This window comes from Talaromyces stipitatus, genomic scaffold, assembly GCF_000003125.1.
Source record: "Talaromyces stipitatus ATCC 10500 scf_1105507295527 genomic scaffold, whole genome shotgun sequence".
Classification (NCBI taxonomy): Eukaryota; Fungi; Ascomycota; class Eurotiomycetes; order Eurotiales; family Trichocomaceae; genus Talaromyces; species Talaromyces stipitatus.
This window is the reverse complement of record NW_002990114.1, coordinates 1,979,899-2,004,135: the sequence shown is the minus strand read 5'-3', so window position 1 is coordinate 2,004,135 and position 24,237 is coordinate 1,979,899. Positions and strand designations below refer to the sequence as shown.

The following is a 24,237-nucleotide window of genomic DNA, read 5'->3' as shown; positions in this document are numbered from 1 at the left end:
CAACTGCCAGGTAACACCCTTCTCTTCATAAACTGAAATGAGGATGAAAAGGATTTAAATGCTGGTATTGTAGGCACACCGTGGAAGAAAAATTCCAGGGAATCTTACATTTTTATAAAACTGACTTCGGTCCAAGTAATATGTGAACAGAGATCTTCTCTCAAGGTCGGCTTTTTAGGGCTAGAATAGTGGATCTTCTTCCTATAGACCAATCAGAAGACTTTATGTGCGCTTCCTAGATGGGAAGTCTGTTGAAGCTTTGAACAGGATCAATTCCATGCCTCCATAAGAATGTCTGACTAAGTGATTCAATTGGAAGTTTGGTAGTAAAAGAGTAGCTCCGCTTCATCGAGGGCTAGGTCCAAGAACGCTTGTTCAAATAGTTCTACGGCCATGCATGTATTGAGATGATTGGATCAGATAAGATGAACTCAATAGTTCAGAGCCAATGAGTCACTCTATCTACTTAAAAAGTCATGGAGTGACGAGTTCTATTGTAACATTTTTCTTTTCAAACTCTGAAAGTAGGTTTTCAAACTCAGTGCGGTTTCCCCAGTACTATCGACTCTCGACAGCTAGATAGTAGACGTACCTTCTATAGCGTAACCATGCCGGACATTGGAGGCCTTGCTAAGAATGGTAGGTATTTATTATTATCAAGGAAGTACTTAACTGATCAGGCTCAGAAAACGAACTACAGAGAGCGGCTTCGCACAGAGCTGTGGATTATCATTCCAGTTTCTTGGATCTGACGGACGACACAGAGTCCAGGCCGGTATCTCCTTCAAATAGACTTGAACCTGATACTTGTGATTATCCATTTCTTACCTACACTGGGAATGCAGAACCACCATGTCAGAGCTCATTGATCCATGTGACCATTGAGAAGTGCATCGCCCGTGCAGCACCAGTGTCCGAGGGAAGCCATAATGCGCAAAGACCAATATCATTTCACGTACCCAGGCATGCCTTGGAGCATGTTGGGAAGTGGGCTCTCTGCTCAAGAATCCCAGAGCACCAAGAGTACCAAAAGTACCGTATTCTCTGGATCGACGGAGGAGGTTCTCATCCAAATCATATACACGAGTCTTTACCGACCGCAAGCGAGTTGAGTAGGGCTCACATGGTTTGCATCTTTTTCAAATGCACTCCAGATCTTGGCCATAAAGACGTGAAAACATCACAGGAAAATATGTCTGGTCAGGAGGTTATCACCGTAGCTTTACTTTACGGTATCATCGTCCAACTGACGAGTCTTCTTCCTGAAAATATCAAAGAAGATTCAGAACTCCACTGTATACAACTTGCAGCGCTTGATGGGAGTCTGGGATCTGCGCCAGTTGCATTGTCAGCCATTAGGGTTCTTTTGGATCATGCTGTTGCCAATCCCATTGCTTTCATCATTGATGGGCTACCATTTGCTGAAGGTCCAAGTACAAATTCATTCTTGAGGGAGTTGGTCGAAATGTTACGCCACCGGGACAATGACCCGTGTACTTTGCTACTATTTTCGACGGAGGGGGAAAGTGAGGTGCTTTCGGAGACTATCAAATTACATGAGAGACTGAGAGTGTGAAAGATTTCAGAAAGATTTGAAGATTGGATGGTAGGTTCGCTTCAAGCTATCAGTGGATTGCTCTCATCCTGAATGCCCTAGTATGTCGAGGCTGTTATAGTCCTGTCACAAGTAGCTGGTCTCCAGCATTACATCCCTAGGTAGGTAGATAGTGCGGAATAATCATAGAAGAACTCAGAGAAACACATAGGAAGATTGCCATTAAATGCACTGGATATGAACACAAATATTCATGTAATATTCAAAGGATCTTATGACCGACACTCCTATACTCTCAGTAAGAAGACGATTGGTCGTCAACCACGTCTCATAGAGACATCATATCATGCATATCCTCAACAGGTCCCATAGAAGGATCATACCTTGTCGGCCTGCCGTGCATCACCTTTTCCCATGTGGGACTCTTTTCGTTAGTTTTGGCCCACAGCTGCAGCTCCTGAGGAACAAGCTCGGCATTGCCGACTTCAATGCAACGAAGCACAAGCGGCAGCATGTGGCTGTCGAGAACAGTTGGACCAACCTTGTTGCCAAAGATCCATTCAGCGGGGGTTTTCAAGGCGCCGCTTTGCCTGCGGAGCTCTATGATCTCTGCAAAGATGGTTCGAAGATCTGCACGAGCCTTGGCTACAACATCCGGATGGAAGGCGATGCCATTGTTTTCATTGTGGCTAAAATAAGTGAAAGAGTCAATCAGTAATGACAACTTGACAGCATTTATAAGTATAGACGCGACAGAGCAACAGTCACAAATCGATTCCGAAGGATAGAAAGAGCACAACATACAATTTGAGCTTAGCCTCAAGAGCCTTTCGGTATTCCGGACTGATATCAGTCCTTTTAAGGAAATCCTCCACTGGTGAAGGATTATGCTGTATCATCTCCGGTGTCGGGTTTTTGTTGCTGAACGAGAGGCCATAGACGGAATGAAACCTTTGCAGAAGGTCCTTAATGACAGCAGCATGTTCATCTGGCAACAAGTCTGGGTAATGGTTCTCGGCCAGGTAAAGTGAGATAGATATACTGTCGGTAAGTGGTTGCTTGAGAACATTCCCGGTCATGGCAGGGACCTGGCCTTTCGGGTTCACCTTGGTGAGGTAATACTCGCTCAGATTCTCCTCCTTGCCGCGGTTGACAAATTTGAGAGTGATATCCTTGGGTGGCTTTGCACTATGTGTGGTACGACCAAGTTGGATGGTGTGGCGGGCCATCATAGAGTAAAGCGAGAAGGGGGAGGAGTAGAGTGTGTATTCCGCATTGGCGAGGTCGGTCATCTTGTCGATGTTTGGGATGATATGGTTATGCTCAGGATAAGGACGACTGAAACAATTTTTATCAGAAGTATTCGTGTGTGTTGAGCAGCGCTATACAGTACCAGTGGAAGGTGAGTCATCAACTTTGAAGGACATAGCTGAGGAAAGGTTTCAGGAATCCCGAGGTGTTGCCCTAAGAGTTCGACCGATCAATCTCAGCCATGAAGTATACCCTCGGAATAGTTTCGTTATAATTATTAATAATTACCCCGCAGTCGGAGGGGTAAAGCTCTTTATCATTTACAGTTTCTTTCACTCCTCGAAATTCATAATTCCCGTTGAAGGAGTGTTCTGATTTTTCTGATTGGTAAGCTGCAGTCTCTGGGGCTTTCTTCTCCTACAGAAGTGGGAAATAAATCAAGACAAACGGCCAAGGCTAAGATCAACTTGGCTGCTATGTGATAGTTCCAAGACAAGCTAACTTCTTCCCTGGTACGTGACCAATTAAGAATCTGCATCTTTGCAGGGTGCTGTTATACTCTTCCCTTTCCTACGGTATGTTGCCAGTACGAAGTTTTTCTCCTATTGGCTTCGAATCAATGGAGAGTATATGCAAGGATTGCAGAACTACGCCCTTAAGATCAAAGGTACTAATCTCTTTGGATTCCACCTCCAAAGAACCACCCAGCCTCCCAGGAGTGAGGAAAGTCCCGTGAAAACGATTAGAGGCCCGTAAGCAGTGCCATAACCAAACCGCGGACTGGCCGAAATAGCTCCAGCGTTCAGCAGTCCCACACCAGCAAATCCTCCACTTGCATATCCAATGCCTCTGACGCCATTTAACAACCCATAGAGCATCCCGGGGTCGACTGCTTCGTTCCTCTCGGCAGACTCACGCTCCATCTGCTTGAGCATCCCTCCCCAGGTGGCACTATAACCACTGGAGAAGAATCCGAACGTCATGGAAAAGACTAAAAGGAGACCAATGTTGCCTGGTGTGGTCAAGCCCCAGAAGAAGAATGTGAAAAGAGCGCAGCAGACTGGGGGAATGGCAGACACGGTCTGCGCAGAAAGATGGATTTTCTTATTGTCACTCAGCCATCCAAAGAAGGAAGAGGCAATAATGCCGGGAGCGTTGAAGAGAGCTAACATGAGGGTGCCTGATGTCTGAGACAACAACGTCACATCTCGAGCGTAGGTGCTCAAATATGACTGTGGGATACCATACCCAGAGCTCTGAAAGATAATAGCAATGCTATAGAAATAAATAGACCGGTGCTTGAGAAAATGCCACGGGATCTTGCGTGCTCGGGTCCTATGTATGGAGGTTTTTGACGGATGGGTCGGTATCATCAAGATAGCAATGATACTTGTTCCGCCCATAATCGCTGTCCAGGCTTTCAATGTGGTCTGATAGCCATAGGCATCAATCAAAGCTCGAATTATGAATGGGCAGCTGGTACCAACAATATTCTTGCAAGACAGAACAATTCCGTATGCCACAGCACGGTTACTGGTCGTATACCATTCCCCGAGAGAAAGTGTTGTTGGACTATAGATGAGGGCGCATCCCAATGCAGAGGTGACGCCCTGAGTTGCAACCAACTGCCCAACAGTGGTGCTATAAGAGGAGACAAAGAGGCTGGCACATGCGATCACTGTGCCACAAACAGCTGCAACTTGACGCCAACGAGCCCAGTGTCTGGTGAACAGAGCGAATAGGAAGGGCATGGATAGGTACATGACACCATTAGCCGTAGTACCAATCACGCCGGTAATGGTGCGGTCTCCTTTCAATGTCCAGTTATTGAAGTAATACTCCTGGAAGACACCGTAGCTCATAGCAAAACCTATGTGTAGATAAGTTTCTAGCCTCTATCATGCAAACGCGTTGCCTCAACGTACCCCATATCGGCAGTTGTATTATGCCCGATCCTATAAGGACGCTTAATTTTGTCCTCTTTGATTCAATTTGCCTGGAATGACTCTGTTCTGGTGATTGTTCTGTATCCAGAGCACCTGTGTGCAACTCCGGGAGCGAATGCTCTTCATCCCCGGTCATCATCGTAAGTCATCTGGGCATGAGCAATTGGTAGAATAACAATTAGAAAAAGAAGTTCAAGATAGAGAGCAGGACCATCACGCCAATAGGAGTCTTAGCGTGTGGAGGACCGGCAGGAAGCCCGAGATCGCCCTCGACTAGCCCTTATCTCCGGGATCGCTTATTCGTTGATGGGTGGGCCGTCGGTTCATATACCGAAAGCCTAACTTATTACTGAATTACGTTCATGCGGACTGAACTCCGCAGGTTTCGTCCAGGGTTAAAGTAGTCCACTGCTCGAGCATATGGAGAAGTTCTTTGTACGTATCTGGAGGAGTATCTCACGCATTGAACCAGACAAATTGATCTTTGGTATGTCCAATGGCAAGATTTGAAACACTTCTATGAATTATATTTGGCGTTTGACTAAGTAGATGGATGCAAACCACCATTCAACTATTTCTAGTTGCACGGTAATCTTTGACTCAAGCCGGAAGGGATTTCTCTCGCCGCACCAGTAAGAGCCGGGATAAAGGCAGTCGAGCTTCTCAAGGGATCCAACCCACCCCGGTAAATGAAGTTGTTTAGGACATTGCCAGCCAGGATTTGTAGGGTCGCCTCAAGGCGTCTAAATCCTGGGCACCGCGGCAACGATACCAAGTTTCTATAATCTTCGTAAGGTCAATCAAAGAGGCGATAACTCAGTCCCGACGTGTGGGGAGTGTAATGTACAACAACAAACTCTGAGACGTTACAGTTAGGCATCTTCGAATGCTCATTGATTATGACGCAAAAACCACTCCATCATCCATAGATTTTCTCTTCCTAGCTCCAAGAGTGTAAGTATATATAAGTCGCATATTTTTGAGTCATGCCACGGCCATAGACAGAAAGGATTAAGTCACCTGGTTCCGTAAGTGGCACCATCCAGAACTCCATGAGCTACAGGAGTAATTGTGACCGGTTTCAATTTTGGGGAAAATGTAAACCATAGCTACAATTCTTATTGTTGTCATCAGACCCTGGGTGATATTTCTGCTGTTATAGTAGCTGCAAATAATATCCCACGAAGCATGAGTTGATCTTCCCGTTTTCCAGTCTTTACCACTTGATATCCGACGATGGACATTTTTTCTCGTAGGAGCCTGGACCATATCTCTACTACTCTCTTCCCAGTCTGAATCGCGTCCCGGGACATAACTATGAGACTGATATTGCCTCTAGTGATCTTAACCATGCCATACTAAAACTTCTTGTAATCTGCAATTGCGTGAACACCTCAATATTACATGGATTGGTAGAAGAACGTCCTCTTGAAATGCAGATGTGCCGTCTGCACTAACATCGAGCATGTCAGATATCACGGTTAGGCAGATAAGACAATCTCGATCTCAAGAATTCAGCAATCACACGTATGAGTGAGGCCCGTGGCGCGTCAACACGTAATCCATGACCAGGTGACATTTCGCATAGTAGGATGCCGACAAGGCAGAATCTAGTCCGCAGTTTACTTCCGAAGGTGGCTCGATTCACCCGGTCTCGAGTACAGATTCCCAGTATCCATCTTCTCATTGGAGTTCAAAAATCATGATGTACATTGGTGAGTTAAGGGACCACCTCCATTTCTGGATTCACCCTACATTAGTGTCCTTATGATGCCAGCAATTCTATGACACTGAGGATGATGTATCAGTCAGCATCCGAATACATGAACAGAGGTATGACCCCAAAACTGACTCACAGCGGCTAACTACGTAGGCAGCCAAACTAGACTGAATACAATCATTATCCAGTCTCCATCCATGCCTAAATCTAATCCATGTCGAAAATTCTTGGCAGTCAAGAACAGCTTGACTTGATAGTTTTGCAATAAGCAGTAGATTGCAAACACAATTAGGCACGAGTACAAGCTATGAACCATGCGCCTAGCGAAATGAGTCTGCATGCGATTGGTGTCTGATGAGGAGAGCTGGCCCGCTTGTGGTCCCTACACGACGTGGCAGTGGGAAATGTATATGGCCAGGTCGATTAGCGTCAAAAAAGGGAAATATACAATGAGGGGAAGGTGAGTACATAAAGGAAAAGAGATACTTCTGGTCATCAATTTCCCAATGTGAAGCAAAAGTGAGTCTCGCGAAGTCCTAAACAGTTTAGCAGTTCCTCGGCTGAAAAAAATCGCCGACCCGGCTGACGGATTAGGCAGTCAGTCCACGTGACAAAGTAACGTGACCGTGGCGGTGAGTGGTTTGTGTGGCGTTTCCGTCACGCTAAGCCCCTCGGCCGATCGTGCCTAACGTGGCGGGCTCATGCCAGATTATTACTAAGGCTGGGGAATTAGTATGCTGAAGTCCTGACTCTGTTATTCGCGCCTCTTTCAATCTTCATCTCTTCCTTGTCCATGAGGTGACTCATCTTGACAGTCATTGCCTACACGATATCTCGCTACATCCAGGTAGACAGGCTCCGGTTTTCGAGGCTTCGACCAACCATCGTATCACGACTTCCGAGCTGAGTGGAGTCATCGCAGTCACACGACGACACCACAGCATTGTGTTGGCTTCGAATCTCACTTTTGTAACCACAGCATTTGATCAGTCGTCTAAGAACCCCAGACTAGGCGACCAAAATCCACCGTCGATAGTCGATATTTGTCGCCGTTGGCGTTGACCTTTGAAGCGCCCGCGTCACATTCCCGCGCCTAAGGCCTTACCGTTTTGGGGCGGGCCGGAAAACTCTGGAAACCTGAAATCTCAGGTGGCAAAAATTTTCTCCTTCGTGGATGCCTTACGACGAAGTATTGCCTCACTTCTATAAACGAGTAGGCCCGCATTCCCCTTCGCAAACTCACCTCATTAGCTCCCATTTATCGTCGTCGCGTCCAGAATAAACACCATATTTCTCAGTCGCACAAACAAGCAGATTATTAATCCATCCGGAAAAAGGGAGATTACAACACGAAACAAGTCTCAGACTTCCATCGAGAAGTTGCAGTTCTCCATGTCGGCTGTCATGGGAGACGGCACAGATTATCCCAGTCCAAGAAGTGAAGGACCTACCGGGCCCAGTACAATTCTCATTCCTGCCGCCGAATCACTCTCTCCATCTACAAAGATGACCGACCCCTTGTCAAACCTCGCAAACGTCTCTCCAGATGCAACACGCCCGCGTCTGTCGGTGCGACGGTCCCGCGACCCTCCGAAGAACGAGAGCAATCAGATCTTCTGCGATCACCCTGACTGCCAGTCTAATCCCCCTACATTCAGGCGGCCTTGTGAATGGAAGTAAGTACTATCCCGCGTCGTTCCCTACAAACCCCGAACCTAGGACATTGCTAATGATCTATCTTATTTAGTAAACACATGGACAAGCATGACCGACCGTACAAATGCATGGAACCGGGTTGCGACAAGATTCAAGGCTTCACCTACTCCGGCGGTCTTCTCCGCCATCAACGAGAAGTCCACAAAAAGAATGCCACAACAAAGAAGGCCCTAATGTGTCCCTACACCGATTGTAACCGCAGTACTGGCAACGGATTTACGCGCCAAGAGAACTTGAAGGAGCATCTTCGCCGTCGACACATGCATACAGAGGGTGGAAACTCCCCCGAGTTGTCCGTCTTGACTGTCGCAGATGTTGAAGGCCTTAAGTCGACATTTTTAGACCCCACAGCTGGCCTGAAGCGTAAACATGACGATACAACCGATCCAGAGTTCAATGGCGTTGATGCAATCGACGAGACGAACAGCGTGGATCTTCACAATGAGGTGAAACGGCTGCGCCGCGAAGTCGAAGAGAAAGATCGTCGTCTCGAGGAGCTTGAGAAGATAGTCGCAGGGTTGCAACAGTCGATGCCTCATCATGGTCTATCCGTTGTCCATGTTCCTGGAGCAGATGTATAATGGTGCGATACTGTCATTCTCTCGCCATGGATTACCTCCTTCCGGTTCTGTTGTCCTCCATTTTCCTTTCCCGTTATCTTTTCTGTGTACGGGTGCATTGTTAGGCGTTGTGCAGTTTCCATGGTCATGATAGCTTTTGACTTGGCTCATATGCATCCTGGACGGCTTGTGAACGAGTTTGATTTTGCCTGGGGCGGCGATCTTTTTTTTTTTTTTTTCTATTTTTTCTTCTTTTCTTTCATCCGCTCAAATCGTCTCTTCCTCGATTAAGAGTCGAAAAGCGCATCTCCTAATTATCATCCCTTCTTCTTCTCAGTCATGGAGAAGTTCGGAACATGAGAGACTGTTATTTCTTTTTTCTTTTCTACTCTTTTCCAGCAGTTTAGATGAGTCCATCAGGCGGTGGAGGCGTTCATTTGTAGTGTTTCTTTTTTTTTATCTCCCTGTCTCTCTCCTATGGTGCTATATCCCCTTTCTTCGTATTGTGGGCTGTTTGTTCCTTCCCTTCTGTTGAGAGTATTCTTAGTTTGAACAGATATACCCGATCTCTCAGTTAACGATAATGTCACCACACTGCTGCAGCTTTGTCTTTGATTCCGTCGAATCTTGTAAATAGACGGGTCTCCCTTTCGTACTTTTGTTTTACGACTCGATGTAGTTTCTAGTAATTCTGATTGGATGAATTATCCAAGCCAGGTCAAATCCAATGACATTGTATATGCAGATGACATGCATGGGTCTGAGGAACTATTCCAGTAGTGTCTATCTCAGCATCTGCTATCCTGGTATGCAGTAGAGCTGTTGCCTACGCCGTCGATCCGAAGATAGAGATGCTATCGCGGAGGCGATCATTCTTCCAAGGCAACATACACTCACTTCCTAATCATATAAACATTGGACAGCGTGAGCAAGTCAACTTAATAACTAGTTAAGTTAAAGGAGATCGGACATGCTTATCTAATGCATAATAAATGACTAATCGGGCTAGGCCAGGCACCCATCTGGCCACTATGACATCTGATTCGCCAGATGAGCCCGTTAAAGTCAGCCACAGCTCCACTTCAGCCCTTTCTTTGAGATCTCAGTGACTTCCTCTGTACTTACTCCTTATTCTTCGAGGCTCGATTCGAGTCTAAGGTATATAGAGCTGGGCCTGACATATAGCTCACTTCATTCGTGGTCGTATAGTGATGTCAATGTTTCTTTGACACATCGCCTAGACGGGAGAGCCACTGCATCACGTATTAATCCTGCGCTGGAGGCTGTAGCTGAGGGCTCAGCCGCAGGACATGCATATCTCCACGGCTGCCGACACCCCAATGTCAAGCGTGCAAGGGCCCGCTATGGCACAACAGAACCCCATTCCCCAAGGCCCTGGGGCACTCTACGTTCCAGTACATGATTATCATACATCTGTCCCCATTCAACGACAGAAAGCTCTGGTCCCGCCCTTCTCGCTTGGCGATCATGAAACGGACAATTTGATCATTCGTCCACCGAATGAGCATATCTTCGAGATTGGGGAGTTTGTTCCCCAAGGATTCTTTGACCGTGTTGATCAGTCGTGGTTTCTACACCATGCATCTAGATCTGAGTGGATGTACTCTAAGCGTCGTGAAGCGCAGCAGATTCTCCCTTTTCTATACTTGGGCCCAGCATCTGTTGCGCGGGACAGAGACTTTATCCGAAGTGAGGGCATCACATTACTGTTATCCATTCGCGATAAACGATCTGCAATTGCCCGTTTGTTGTCCGGCACGAAGGTAGCTGAGGAGTTGGGCATTCAGTCAGATGCGATTGACGTGAATAACGAGCAAGAGCTCATTAGCCTGTATCCGAATATCATCCGAGGCATCAACCAACATATATCATCAGGAGTTTCCGCTAGGTCCGGCATGCCGCCGAGAGTTCTCGTTTTCTGCGAATCTGGCAATGGACGATCTGCAAGCGTAGTGATCGCTTATATAATGACCATGTTGAATATGGATATGCCCTCAGCAATGTGGGCAGTTCATCATCGACGTTTCTGCATTGATGTAGATGAATCTATGCAGACGCTTCTTCAGTCATACCAGGTCATTCTCGATGCGAAAAGGGAAGTCGCGAATGCACGTCTACAGGAAGCTTATACCTCTTCGTCTCTAGCCGTGCAACCGCCATCTCATCAAAATGGCCAACTTGCGAGGAAACGGAGTTTTATCGAATATGATGATGATAATGCTGCTATATCCACCGCCGGTAGCGTAAACGGCCATCTTGTTCAACCGAATGCGATCCGGGTGGAGGACAACACGGAGCATCTGAAGCAAAAGCCCGCTCCGTTCACAGAACGCGTTGCCTGATTGCTATAATATCAAATAGTTCTTTATTTTATTTTCGTTATAGACTTGTCTATTCGCTTTTGCGGGGGATTTGCCGGCGTTTTATTTTCGCAAAGACAGGATGAGGCAGTTTTTGCTGGGTTGGGCGCATCAGCAGCAACACCAAACATCAGAGCATGGCGGTTCTGGGTTGGACAACAGAAGAGCACTTTGTACGATTAGCATATGGATACGAGAATCAATGGATTTGAAGGAATATTCCGTATCTTTTGCTTATAGACACAGAACGAGTATCGAGACTGCGGGAGGACGCCGGAGATTACCACAAACAAAAAGTTCACAATCGGATCCCACCTTTTGCGCCCCATCATGTGCGGCATCAAACCAGGCGGCTTTCTCTGGCGGGCACTGAAAGCGCCTAGATGCTCTTTTGCCCAAGGGGAAATTTCGCACAATGGCAGCATTGCCCAGCAACCGGCCTCACCGATTAAGAGGGGGTCTCCCTCTTAACTGACTCAGTTATCCCTCCCCTCTCTGTGTGAATTATTCAGCGTCAATCCTTCCTCACTCAGTTGATATTCTTTCCCTCGTTTGTCGCGAAAGATCATCCTTTTCGTAGCAATCTCGTGCTCTCGTATTCGAGAAAACTTCGTCAACAACCAGCAATTGTCAGTCCCTCCCGCCCTTGACTTACCTTCCTTTCAATATTTCTTTTCCCTCTTACAGCCTGGTACGTTCGTCTGGGAGGCCTGAGCTGACCATGAGGTTGAGAGAAACAATCCGTGCCCCCTCACGGTACGAGGATGAATGTGAGCTCTCGCCAGGTGTTTCTCGGCGTCGACTGCCACGACGCAGAAGAGGAATGGCAGAGGAAAGGTGTATCCCTTATGTTGACTTCAACCCGAATCTGCCTCCTGCCGCGTTCCCTACCCTCGACCACCCGCGTCCCGCAGGACAGGGCCCTCCTTCCTTCACTCAGCCAGAACCCAGTCATGTTCCTTCTTCGTCAACATCAAGCTCTTCCTCTGATGATGCCGATAATGCTGGTTCTGTAGCTGACAGACATCATCTAGACGCGTTCAAGTTGTATTGTCGTGACATCCCCCCAGAAGAACTCGACAATTTCGTCGCGAGTAATGGTCCTCAGAACCCACAATACAGGAGAAACATGGCGCTGTTAGCAAGAGAAGAGAGCTCAGATCTCGAGATTAGTGAAGACGATGACGACCAACGATGGGTTGTCCGTGAAGTACGTATTATTTGTTACTTATCTTTCATACCCAAACTGATATTCTCATGCTAACTTTCTACCCATCTTTTCCAGGAACAAATGCCTGAGGATCCGCAGTGGCACGATCTTCCGATTAGTTTACAGATCGAGATTGCGGAGAACATGCTCGAGCACCACATGTTGTCCACAGTTCAGCTCCTGCTTGGTCTGAACCAGGATGATATTGAGCAACTGACGTGCAATCTCCAGCGACACAACGAGGATCTCGAATATGAAAATCTTGTTCTTGAAGAAATGCGCGCTAAGCAGTTGGAGGCATTGATGTGTCTCGATAATTCCGATCTGAAAAAACATGCAGTGCCAGCGCGGCTCGTCATGGCCAGCAAATTGTGGAATCGCGCCCATCGTGTGATTCGAAAGCGGTCAAAGTGGAGATATTTGCTTTGTCAGGTGGGAGATCTTTTGTTGGCACGGAAATTTCTGTCTAAGCGAGGTTTATCTATGATATATGCGGGGGAATGGGATAATCAATTTGTTGCGGTTCCATCATTATCCAATACAACGGGCGTTCCTGAAACAATGGAATGGAAAGGGGCTAGGGAGCCACCACCAGATCCAATTAATGCGGCTGGAAATGATGGGTTGTTGTCGAATAACACACCTCGCTCTTCCACTGCAGGACGATCTAATGTCCAAATTGCACCTCCCAGTACTGTCACAGACCAGCGGGGTGAACAATCAACAGCAGAACAAGGGCATGACTCGAGGACTTTGGAGAACGATCAACAAGCTTCCAGCAACCGACATGATAGAGAACTGTTCCTACCAAATCAGGCCCTTGTGCGTCTCAGGATTGGTCCCAGAAATGCTGCTCGCATACATGTCGAACAAACAACTCAGCCATTTACGCCACCTCGTCGACACAAAGGTCCTTCGCCGTCTGCTAGTCCCCGCCCGCAGAGCATAGTCACAGAGGCAAACAGTGATGATACGATTGAAGAACCACCTTCTGAGTGGAATACGTCCGATGAGCTGCACAACCAATATCCAATGCCTGTGCTTCGCAGGATTGGTTCCTGGTCGACAGATCGGACTCACCCCCAGCCATCAGAACATTCAAATTCAACAAGGTCGTTGTCGGGAAGTTTCGATAACAGCATGCATCATGGTCCGTCAGCAGTACAACCCAGAGCTTATCAATTCAATCAGCCCAATACAAGGGATACGCATGATCCGTTCACAATTGATGCTGCGGGCTCGATTAATTCTAGCCCTCCACGATCATCAGACTTGCCATCCAGAATGGAAGGTATAGTTTATGAAAATGCACGAGCACCGAGTGTGAGAAACACCATTCCGACCCCAGCGGCATCCTCACCGACCTGCATGACGACGACAAATCGGACAGTTGACAAGAATCAAGCTGGATCTCTAACGGTGAATCCCGAAATGTATCTCGCAACACCGAAGTCCTATCGCACTGTCGCTCGTGACACACAGTTCCAGTCTAACATTTCGGCACACCAAAACTCTTCATTTGCGCTAATTGACGAGGCACAGTCCAAATCTCCACTATACTCGATGCCCCCATTCTCCTTAAAATCACACGGAGAGGTGACACAGACAGATACGGATGAGCTTGCTGCATCTAATGCTATGCAAGTTCTCCGACTGCTGAGCCCAATCAAGGTAGCGAAGGGAAATACCGACGAAGCCAGCGAGGTCGTGGCTGATCAGCCAAAGCCAGTTACCAGCACGAAAATGGCAAATGAAGTACGGCAGGAGGTTACAGATCCATTGTCAATGAAGCAACAACGAAAGTCCGTCAAATATACCAACCCACTTTTTGGATTTGATAGCTTTGAAGTTTACGCAGACAATCAAGCACCACAGGATGTCAATACTAGCCACGCAGATCCGCAGGGTACGGTGACGACCCCATCGACGAATCCATTTGGAAGTGAGAACTCCGGGGTGGCAGATAGCTCTAAAACTCAAGTGGAGATATCATGCGCAAATGAACCTGAAAATGTCGATGCGAACCAAGCAGTCGCCAGAGATGTCCCCAGTGATCACCTCTCACCCATTTCTGGAAACGCCCCTGTGGAGACATCACCGTCACCCCGAAAGACGCGGCAATCGACAAATAAGGAACATCTCGCGAGCATAAAGCGAGATCCCAGCGCTGAGTTGAAAAATGCGCAGCCAAAGCGAAACAAAAATACCGATTCGACCACCAGCCCTCCTCAGCGCGCCACTCGCGGACGAGGACGACCTCGCAAGAACAAAGCCTAGCAAACAAGGGAGTACAACTGTACAAATATCGGCGCATTAATGGAGAAGTACCACTTACATCCCAGTCTCCTGGCTTTCATTATCTTTCCTTTCCAATGTACAGATGAATGTTTGACATGTACGAATAAACGACCGTCGATGCATCCATGAGTCTTGAGCCCACGACAAACGCACACTCTTTTCTTTTCGGACTTGTCAAGATTATATTCACTTTCCAAATACCCCGTCCCTCATTCTTTTCCCAGTTCTTTTATCTGTATTGTTTCCTGGTTAGTCAAATATGCGAAGTTTGGCACTATTATCATTGAATCACTTCCACCTGCTTTGAGTCATGCTCTCTCATGTACATCTAGTCATGCATCGCCTTCATAGATTTCACAATATTGAGTTCATATTTTTTTTAATTACTTTGGTGATACTCGTAAAATCGTTCCACTTACTCTCGTCCGCATCAATTTTCACGTGATGTCATCGAGTCCTGAAAGTACATGCCCCAACCTTTCAATATAATTCCAACCAAAAATTCTCCTGAGAAAAAAAGGACTATACCCTGACACGATTAACATGGAATGAAAAATGACAAATAACTCCTGCATCCCAAAATTCAAGCGGAAAACGAGGTACAGATCGATCGCCAAGGAAATATGTACAAAAGTTGGGTTTAAATTACTCACGTGACAACGCGTGACTGCAAATCGCGTTTTTCGCCCCTGTTCCCGCGTTGTCGTTTTACTTGGGAGCTGAAAAAAGGGAGGAGGCAAATGCGAATTCTACGACGACGAAACGGAGGCATCTAGTGGGAAAAGGTTGGATTTATACAGTCTGATGTATCCAATTTCAGGTGGAATCATTGGGATTTAAGATACATTTCTTTTTTTTTTATCTCATCCTTCTTTGATACGATTCGTTTACACAAAGCAGAAACTGGAATCTCGTCTTTGTCGCACATCTTCGTCCTCTAGGTTTTTTGGGTTTTCTGATATTCCCTTGCCAATAAATACTCTAATCCGAACGATACCGAAATGTCAGGAGTAACGACGCCTACAACGTTACCTGAATCGCTTGAAGAAGCGACGGCGAATTCTAGTGCGCCTTCGCAACAACAATCAAGTCCACCCACTTCGCCCGCGACCAAGTCCGATCAAGAAGATATGAAGATGGACGATGTTGATAAGGAGACTGAATTGGAGAAACCTGATGGTGCGGTGGGAAAGGGTGACGATGATGAGGATGAGGATACGGAGGGTATGGATATGAAGGCTAGAGCTTTGTCGAAGTTACTTCAGACCAGCTCTGTGAGTTTTCTCTATTGATGTCCTGTGGGGCTTGCGACTGACAGGTTTTTGGTATCAGGTTTTTGTGGCTATCATGTCCGATAAGATGAGAGCGCAGCAACAACAACAAGAGGCAGCAAGGAAAGCTGCGGCAAAGAAACAGGCTGCACAAGCCAAGGAAGCTCCATCGACAACCGGGCGACGCAGTACTCGTTTAAAAACCGGTGACGATGCAGAGAAAGACGCCGAAGAACACGCTAACCGTACACAATCAAAGAAAGCCCCTGCAAAAAAGGGTGCGAAAAAGAATGCTGCGAACAACAAGAGCATATCGAGTTATTTCAAGAAAGCTGATGTGGAAGTCAACGGAGATAATCCCAGCGTGCAGGAAGCATTGGCGCAAGCAGCAGATGAATTGGAAGCGAAACCGTCGGCACTCGGCGAACAAGAAGGCCTCGTAGCCACTGAGCAACCGTTGCTAGTAACCGGCGGGAAAATGCGCGAGTATCAATTGGAAGGTTTGGAGTGGATGAAGTCGCTCTGGATCAACGGATTGTGCGGTATTCTCGCCGACGAAATGGGTCTCGGCAAGACGGTTCAGACGATCTCGTTAATTGCCTTTTTCAAAGAGAATAATATCTCTGGGCCTTTTCTGATTGCAGCACCGCTGAGTACAGTCAGCAATTGGGTTGATGAATTTCAGAGATGGACTCCTAGTATCAAAACGGTATTGTACCATGGCTCTAAGCCCGAGCGTGCGGAACTTCGGAAACAGATGAAGTTGAAGGATCAGAAAGATGCTGATTTTCCTGTCATTTGTACATCGTATGAGATTTGTATGAATGATCGAGCCTTTTTGTCTCAGTTCTCATGGAAGTATATCGTTGTGGTAAGTCCTTTCAAATTTTTGGATGTTTGCACCCACTGACAACTATTTTAGGACGAGGGTCATCGTCTGAAGAATATGAACTGTAAACTGATCAAAGAACTTCTCACTTACCAATCCGCAAACCGATTGCTTATAACTGGAACACCATTGCAAAACAACATCTCCGAATTATGGTCGCTCCTACACTTCTTACTTCCCGAAATCTTCAACGACCTAGACAGCTTCGAAAGCTGGTTTGACTTTTCCTCTGTTTTGGACAAGAATGGTCAGAAGGATGTGATCGAAAGACGCAAGCGAAAATTGGTTACTACCATGCATGCTATTCTCAAACCGTTCCTGTTGCGACGAGTCAAGACCGATGTTGAGACTAGTCTCCCTAAGAAACGAGAGTACATTCTATACGCTCCATTAACCTCGGAGCAAAAGGAGCTCTACAGGGAGATCCTGAGCGGCACTGGTCGTCAGTATTTGGAAAACAGGGCCATTGAACGTATCGAGACCAGAAGTGGACGAGTCTCGCGCTCGACAAGTCTGAAGAGAGGAGCGGATGATACGGGATCAATGGCCCCATCCAACAAGAGCGTAAAGTCTACTCGGTCCTCAACACCAAGCAGTATTAGTGGTCGGACACGGAAGGGTCGTCAAAGTTACAGGGAAATTGGCGACCGGGAATTCAATGCTCAACTCCGCAAACTCGAGAACGGTATTGAGGACGAGGAAGAAAAAGAAGACAGTCTCGGTGAAACGGAACAAGAAGAGATTGAGCGTGCCAAAACCATCAAATTGGCCAAGAAGGAAATCGGTAGCAAAAAGCTTCAGAATCCAGTTATGCAGGCCCGTTTGGCGTGTAACTCTCCACACAACTTTTACTGGCCCTGGGGCGACGATTCCTCTACGGTTGATGAAACGCTCGTCACTGCGTCCGGCAAGATGTTACTTCTCGATCGGTTGGTGCCTTGTCTCATGCAAAAGGGCCACAAAATCCTCATATTCTCCCAATTTAAGACCCAGCTCGATCTTATCCAAGATTGGGCTACTCAGCTCCGCGGCTGGAATTGCTGTCGAATCGATGGTGGAGTAAGCCAGATCGATCGTCGGGCTCAAATCAAGGCTTTCAATACCGATAAGAACTTCAAGATCTTTCTACTGTCCACCCGTGCGGGAGGACAAGGGATCAATCTAACAGCTGCAGATACCGTCATCCTCTTCGACTCAGACTGGAATCCGCAACAAGACCTACAAGCGCAGGACCGCGCACATCGAATCGGCCAAACACGTCCAGTCATAGTCTACCGCCTCGCAACCAAGGGAACAGTTGAACAAACCCTCCTAGAAAAAGCAGACTCCAAACGTCGCCTCGAACGCCTCGTCATTCAAAAAGGCAAATTCAAAAGCTTGCTTGAAAATAACACCAATCAAAACGACGTGGAGGATATCCGCAAAGCTCTCGGTGAAGACGAATTCGAGCAATTTCATATTCAGTCTGATGATCCAGAGTCAATTCTTTCGCAACATGATCTTGATATCTTGACAGATAGAAGTGAAGAGGCTTATTTGCGTGCTGAGAGGGGCCTGGAGGAGAGTAGTGGACGCGCTTTTCAGGCTGTTGAGACGAAGGAGGATCAGGGGTTTATGGCTGAGTTGACTGTTCGGTAATGTACCACTATTTTTCCTTGCTGGGTTTACCTGTATTGTACTGTTCTACCGGATATGGAATGGGTATTGGCAGGGCTTGGTGTCTGGAAGTTATGTTCTTGCTTGGGAGCTTTACTTGACACCAGATTATTAGTGTTATCTTGTCTTAGTGAATATTGGCGTTCTTCAGAGAGAGAGAGCACGGGCGGTAGCATCAAACGATTGTTTCATTATTATATGGAAACAAAGCTGTCTTTTGACATTCCACTTACCTACTTACAGGGAACATATATGATTGAATTCGTTAAACTATCTACATATACAATATAGACATTAAGCGATGGAGGCATATCACCGACTAGCCTTCTCATCCTCAATCTGCCTCCTCAAATCCGCCAACACCTCATTCCGCCGATCCAGATGATCCTTCAATCCATCAACCTGATCTGCCACCGTCTTAATATCCTCCCTCAATCGCACCAGATCCTCTCCATCTTTCGTCCGGCCCGTTCCCTCCCTCATCTCACGCAATTCCCGCTCTTTGTACTCCAGTAATTGGAGAGCTTCCTTCTTGATAATCGCCCAATTCGGTCGTCCATCATTCCGCGCCGACGAAGATGAACCGCCACTGCGTCTCTCTTCCGAGGCGCGATTAGCAGCTTCCAGCTTCGCCTCAAGTTCCGCCAATTCGCGCCTGAGACGAACTTTCTCCCATTCCTCGTCTTGAATCGTGTTACTAAAATCCGTGCCCTGGGGCCGATAACTCGATTTCACTCCCAATCGACTCAGGTACGTATCTCCGAATTTGGCTTTCCGGCCTGTGGTAGTCTCTGTGTCGCCGTCTGCACCCCATTTTTGCGCGGGTCGCACGTGGTCTACTTGGTAGTCGATTTTATTGGATTCGAATGATGCGCGGAGTGAAGGTGGGACGGTACGAGGGATGCGGAAACCCTCGTGGCGGAAATTTAGGATATGGAGGAAGGCGAGTGTGGCGTCCTTGTTGATGGACGATGATGCTGCGGGATTCACAAGATTCCATGCCGATCTGATATCGGTGTCGGGGACGTCCAGGGAGTCATAAAGAGGTTGTAACGAGTCGACTGTGTCCGGCGTCGTTAGCTGTTGTGTTAGAGCAGGATAGCGAGCATTTATATGGTACTAACATGTGATTTCTCCCCGGTGGTTTTTGTTCGCACTATAGATCTCTTCGTATTTCGCCTTGTCGCTAGGACTCATATACCAGTCAAACCCATCCTTTAGGCCAGGTGTATCGTCTTCGTCTTCTATCCGCTCAAACTGTTCCTGACTTCCTGTCAATGCCGCACTGGCCTGGACTAGATGCGCCTTTGATTCTGGAATGAGCCAATCTGGTAACGCTCGCGGAACCTCTTGATATTCCTATCCAATTGTCTTTGTTAGGATATACTCCACTCCGAGTCCAATATAACGGCCTTATCACCGTCTATCAGGAGGCAGCTCACCCCATTAACAAGATCAAAAATCAACCTCATCGCAACACAAAACTCCTCAAAATCCAACTCTCCATCTCCATCCACATCCGCCAAATCCCATACTTTTTCAAGCTGTTCGTCTCGTAATCGACTGTTGCGGAGCACGCTGGCGGCTTGGGAGTTGTTGAGACGGGGCTGGCCGTTGGAGAGTGAGGAGAAGATCTCCCAATATCTCTCGACTTCCCATTGTTCAATTCGTTTTGCCATTATTGCTGCTTATCATATAGAGGTAGTAAATTCGGCAGAAAGTGAGCGCGTGGCTCAGGCAGACTGGTGTTTTGGATGTGAGTCGGATTGCTTGATTAAGGTGACTTTAACCCACTGTCCGCCCTGGCCGCGCTCGGAGCTGGCATTAATGTCTTGAGCGGATTAACCTATCTCCGCATGCATCATTTGTTTACGCATGCAATTTTAGAAACATTTTGATTATTCATAGATTCTTCATTCTTGCAGCAGGAATATATCGTACAGTCACCGAATCATCGAGTCATAAGCAATCGCAACAAAGGGGAATCGTAACATGGAGAAAGTGCTGAACATCAAATCGCAGAAAAGTATTAAAAAAAAAAGCAAAACAAAACGGACAATCGCGGAGTTAAAGGCTAAAGACGTAAAAAGGAAAGAAAAGGAAACAAGAAGGAAAAGAAATTCAGGGCAATAAAAAGAGGCAATTAATAGACGCTGCTTCCAAATGGAGCAGTCTCCTTCAGGTCTTCAACCAAGTCCTCGACATTATTGAGATAACGGCCAAGAAGTTTCTGCTTCTCCTCTGTCGTGCGAGTCTCGCGCTTCACTGGACTATTGTCGCCCGGTGACGAGTAGCTCTTCGCAAACGCTCCAGACAGCTTGCTGGGACTTCGGTGCAATCCGAGCACTGCCGTGTTTGGTGCGCTAGCAGCAACTGTGGGAATTGTAGGCATCTCCGGCATCAGATAGAAATAGAGAAATTCCACCAATTTGAGTTTGACTTCTCTAGAAGTGGCGCGCATTTTAAATAGAGATGTAACTGTCAAGAGTCCGTCTAAGGCCTCGAATGTGCGGGTGTTTGCCGGTTGGTCCAACAGTGCGGTCACCAAGGTCAACAGTGTAGACGACTGAATAGCAGGACAATTGATGGGGTCCAGCAAGTCTAAGAGGATATTCATATATATTTCGCGCGCAAAGAGTGCTCGTGATGGAGGATGGAGGAGGAGGACCCCTTGGATCAGGTCCAAAGTTGAGATGATGAGGAGATCATTTGCGCCGTTAGTTCCGCGACCAAGTAAATGTTCGAGGCAAGTAACCAGACGTATGGCAACTAGGCATGGGATCAGTTGATAATTTCTAAAATAGCTGTTTTGCTTTAACCCACCATTCCATTGAAAGCCTTCCTGCAACTTGAAGAATTCGCGAAAAGCCGGATCATCCGATAATTCGTTCAATGCTTTCGGCGCAGGTGGTGCTTGGCCTAAAGGAATGGCTGACTTTCTCTTCTCTGCTGAAGTTTGCTTGCTCCGCAAAAGACATATTTGCGCGAGTAGTCCTTCCACCTGACGAAGACCCTTTCGGATTTTGTTGGGCTCGTATGAGGAGAGGTAATCGAAGGAATGCGTCAAGAGAGCCTCCATTGCCGCGACAGCAGTATTTGACTTAAATTGAAGGGACAGGTGAAAGAGAGAATAAAAGAAATTGAACAAAAAGACAGATAAAATATAAGGATCAACGGAGAAGAAAAGAAATCGTCACTGGGAGTTGATAGCTCGTATTACGTCGTCGGCAAGGAAGACAAAGGGCCACCACCAGATGTCACCAGGTTGGCCTGAGCAGCGATAGGGCTGTGGCTGGCTGCAACCTGAAACAAGCAGAAGCAGAGGCTAATTTTTAATTCTCAGCTCCATCTGGAGTAAGAAATCACCTAGGGCGATCGCATCTTGATGCATTACATCAGAAACAGCTGAAGGTAAACAAAGCAGCCGTTGGCTGGGTGAATTATTCTGCCACCGCCTTGGGGCCCCACGTGATCTTGTCGCTGCTTTTGATCTGTTTTCTCTCAACTTATCTATGTACTTCAGTTAACTTAGAGCTGTATCATCAGTTGCATGCATCGGAGTTCCCTCTGGATGTATCAGCTGGGGTGTTAGGTTCCACACAGTAGTGTTGGTCCATTAAGAAGTCATTCCACGTTTCATGTCATACAAAGAAGTATTCGCCGACATCTAAGCATCCAGACTCCAGACCAGACTTGAATGCAAGTGATCACTACTAGTGATGTGCATTGAATGGTTCTGGAAGATGTCTAGAATGTCACTGAACAAAGAAACAATGGAAAAGAATCATATTGTCCTGACAGAAGAGTTAGAAGAACTCTAGAGAACAAAACGAAAATTAGGGCTGAAGTGTTCCCAAGGTTCCTGGCTGCCTGGATGCCTTATTGGCCCCATCACATGTCAGGACGCTTCAAGGTTACACTCTTCGCATCAGCAGTCCAGTCCATCTTTTGGACATAATATTCTCTGGACATCTTATTTTCATTTATCATCGGACATCTCCCATTGCGTACACTCCTTGCATAAGTCTTGTTTCTCATCCATCCTTTTGCATTCCACTACAGAAACTGCAGGACATTTCTGTGACAGCCCCGCACTATATCACTGACCTACTATTGAGCTTAAGACATTGCATTTACCACCCATTACTATGACTTCCGAAGCCAATCCCCACCACTACTCCCAATCGCTACAGTCTCCCACCGCCATCCCACCGCGGACAAGCTCCAACGGCGTCGTAAATGGCATCCCAACCAGCCCCCGACAAGCTGCCCCCCTCTCCGAAAGCGAATGGATGTCGTCGTCGAAGCGCAAACCACTGAGCACAACGAGCAAACATGGCCGAAACAGATCGAGTATGGATTGGACAAAGGCTAAAGAGGGTCTGTGGACGCAGGAAAAAGAGAGTATCATTATGGGCCCGTACGACTATATCTCGAAGCAACCAGGGAAGGATATTCGCAAGCAGATGATTGCTGCATTCAACGCGTGGTTGAAGGTGCCTGAGTCGAGTCTGGCGATTATTACTAAGGTTGTGGCGATGCTACATAATGCTTCCTTGCTGTAAGTGGTTTATTTGGAAGCTATCATAGCTGAGCGCATCACTAAACATACCCCTTGATAGCATCGACGACGTGGAAGACAACTCCGTTTTGCGACGAGGCATCCCGGTGGCACACAATATCTTCGGTACAGCTCAGACTATCAATTCAGCGAACTACGTGTATTTCCTGGCGCTACAAGAAGTCCGCAAACTTAACAGTGTCACGGCCATGGACATATACACCGAGGAGCTTTTGAATCTGCATAAAGGGCAGGGCATGGACTTGTTTTGGAGAGATACCTTGACCTGCCCTACTGAAGAAGAATACTTAGAGATGGTCGACAATAAGACAGGAGGACTGTTTCGTTTAGCTGTTAAGCTGATGCAAGCCGAGAGTGATACTGGAAGGTATGTGCTGCATTTTTACCTCGTGCAGCACTTCATTTCTAACAATCGATTAGGGATTGTGTGCCACTCGTCAATGTAATGGGTCTCATCTTCCAAATCTGCGACGACTACCTCAATCTCTCAGACAAAACATACAGCAAAAACAAAGGTCTCTGCGAAGATCTGACAGAAGGAAAATTCTCATTCCCCATCATTCACAGTATCCGCGCCGACCCATCCAACGTTCAATTGATCAACATCTTGAAACAAAAGACCAAGGACGAGGAAGTAAAACTATACGCAGTAAACTATATGGAAAGCACGGGTAGTTTTGCGCATACCAAGAAAGTTGTCGCACAGTTACGAGACAGAGCTTTGAAACTAATTGATGAGATGGATGGGGTCCATGATCAGGCCGAAGCCGAAGATGCTCCACGGGAGGGACGATTTGTTAGGGAGATATTGGAGAAGATTGTTGAGCTGACGCTGAAGGATAAGGAGAAGGAAGTCTAATCCTTCGACTTGTACTTGTATTCTCTGGCGTCACCTGATCTTTTGATAGGCTTCGTCTTTCATTCTTTGGACATTTTTATTTTGTTCGTTGTTCCCAGTTGCAGATATTAACGTGTTATGACTAGCAATGAATTATACCCCTTACTGCTGGGCGGCTTGCTCATTGGATTGGTCCTTCTTTTCAAGCTACTGTTCATCTCGTTCCCTCCTCAGGTATAACAGACCATCAAACAAATCCAAGCATTCGAATACCCTCATAAATCCCAGCAATATCATTAAATTGGTATATTTCACAAGTATCCAACCAAATACATAACTCAAAACAAACGATACGCAAAATTGG

General features: G+C 46.9%; 10 protein-coding genes across 10 annotated transcripts, besides 1 other annotated feature; 6 read left to right on the top strand and 4 right to left on the bottom strand.

Moving 5' to 3' along the window:
• Positions 1–608: 608 nt before the first annotated feature.
• TSTA_087890 (uncharacterized protein) lies at positions 609–1,576 on the top strand (the record flags this gene model as incomplete). Its single annotated transcript, XM_002478471.1, has 2 exons — positions 609–639; positions 681–1,576. 2 exons carry the CDS (start codon positions 609–611, stop codon positions 1,574–1,576), a joined length of 927 nt encoding a protein of 308 aa, XP_002478516.1.
• A 307-nt stretch (positions 1,577–1,883) lies between these two features.
• On the bottom strand, positions 1,884–2,847 carry TSTA_087880 (uncharacterized protein; the record flags this gene model as incomplete). The annotated part of the gene is made up of 2 exons (XM_002478470.1): positions 1,884–2,244; positions 2,360–2,847. The coding sequence occupies 2 exons, from the start codon at positions 2,845–2,847 to the stop codon at positions 1,884–1,886; spliced, it is 849 nt and encodes a 282-aa protein (XP_002478515.1).
• Positions 2,848–3,453: 606 nt separating this feature from the next.
• TSTA_087870 (monocarboxylate transporter, putative) lies at positions 3,454–4,888 on the bottom strand (the record flags this gene model as incomplete). Its single annotated transcript, XM_002478469.1, has 2 exons — positions 3,454–4,676; positions 4,732–4,888. The coding sequence occupies 2 exons, from the start codon at positions 4,886–4,888 to the stop codon at positions 3,454–3,456; spliced, it is 1,380 nt and encodes a 459-aa protein (XP_002478514.1).
• Positions 4,889–7,864: 2,976 nt separating this feature from the next.
• Positions 7,865–8,769, top strand: TSTA_087860 (C2H2 transcription factor, putative; the record flags this gene model as incomplete). The annotated part of the gene is made up of 2 exons (XM_002478468.1): positions 7,865–8,148; positions 8,220–8,769. 2 exons carry the CDS (start codon positions 7,865–7,867, stop codon positions 8,767–8,769), a joined length of 834 nt encoding a protein of 277 aa, XP_002478513.1.
• Positions 8,770–8,971: 202 nt separating this feature from the next.
• Positions 8,972–9,008: a microsatellite.
• A 1,050-nt stretch (positions 9,009–10,058) lies between these two features.
• TSTA_087850 (putative dual specificity protein phosphatase 3) lies at positions 10,059–11,111 on the top strand (the record flags this gene model as incomplete). Its single annotated transcript, XM_002478467.1, has 2 exons — positions 10,059–10,333; positions 10,358–11,111. The coding sequence occupies 2 exons, from the start codon at positions 10,059–10,061 to the stop codon at positions 11,109–11,111; spliced, it is 1,029 nt and encodes a 342-aa protein (XP_002478512.1).
• Positions 11,112–11,850: 739 nt separating this feature from the next.
• TSTA_087840 (uncharacterized protein) lies at positions 11,851–14,616 on the top strand (the record flags this gene model as incomplete). Its single annotated transcript, XM_002478466.1, has 2 exons — positions 11,851–12,339; positions 12,415–14,616. The coding sequence occupies 2 exons, from the start codon at positions 11,851–11,853 to the stop codon at positions 14,614–14,616; spliced, it is 2,691 nt and encodes an 896-aa protein (XP_002478511.1).
• Positions 14,617–15,638: 1,022 nt separating this feature from the next.
• Positions 15,639–18,435, top strand: TSTA_087830 (SNF2 family helicase/ATPase PasG, putative; the record flags this gene model as incomplete). The annotated part of the gene is made up of 3 exons (XM_002478465.1): positions 15,639–15,911; positions 15,970–16,779; positions 16,831–18,435. 3 exons carry the CDS (start codon positions 15,639–15,641, stop codon positions 18,433–18,435), a joined length of 2,688 nt encoding a protein of 895 aa, XP_002478510.1.
• Positions 18,436–18,765: 330 nt separating this feature from the next.
• Positions 18,766–20,132, bottom strand: TSTA_087820 (cytoskeletal adaptor protein SagA; the record flags this gene model as incomplete). The annotated part of the gene is made up of 3 exons (XM_002478464.1): positions 18,766–19,514; positions 19,578–19,812; positions 19,896–20,132. 3 exons carry the CDS (start codon positions 20,130–20,132, stop codon positions 18,766–18,768), a joined length of 1,221 nt encoding a protein of 406 aa, XP_002478509.1.
• Positions 20,133–20,596: 464 nt separating this feature from the next.
• TSTA_087810 (cell division control protein 14) lies at positions 20,597–21,532 on the bottom strand (the record flags this gene model as incomplete). Its single annotated transcript, XM_002478463.1, has 2 exons — positions 20,597–21,222; positions 21,277–21,532. 2 exons carry the CDS (start codon positions 21,530–21,532, stop codon positions 20,597–20,599), a joined length of 882 nt encoding a protein of 293 aa, XP_002478508.1.
• A 1,069-nt stretch (positions 21,533–22,601) lies between these two features.
• Positions 22,602–23,894, top strand: TSTA_087800 (geranylgeranyl diphosphate synthase; the record flags this gene model as incomplete). The annotated part of the gene is made up of 3 exons (XM_002478462.1): positions 22,602–23,014; positions 23,076–23,402; positions 23,456–23,894. 3 exons carry the CDS (start codon positions 22,602–22,604, stop codon positions 23,892–23,894), a joined length of 1,179 nt encoding a protein of 392 aa, XP_002478507.1.
• Positions 23,895–24,237: the final 343 nt, after the last annotated feature.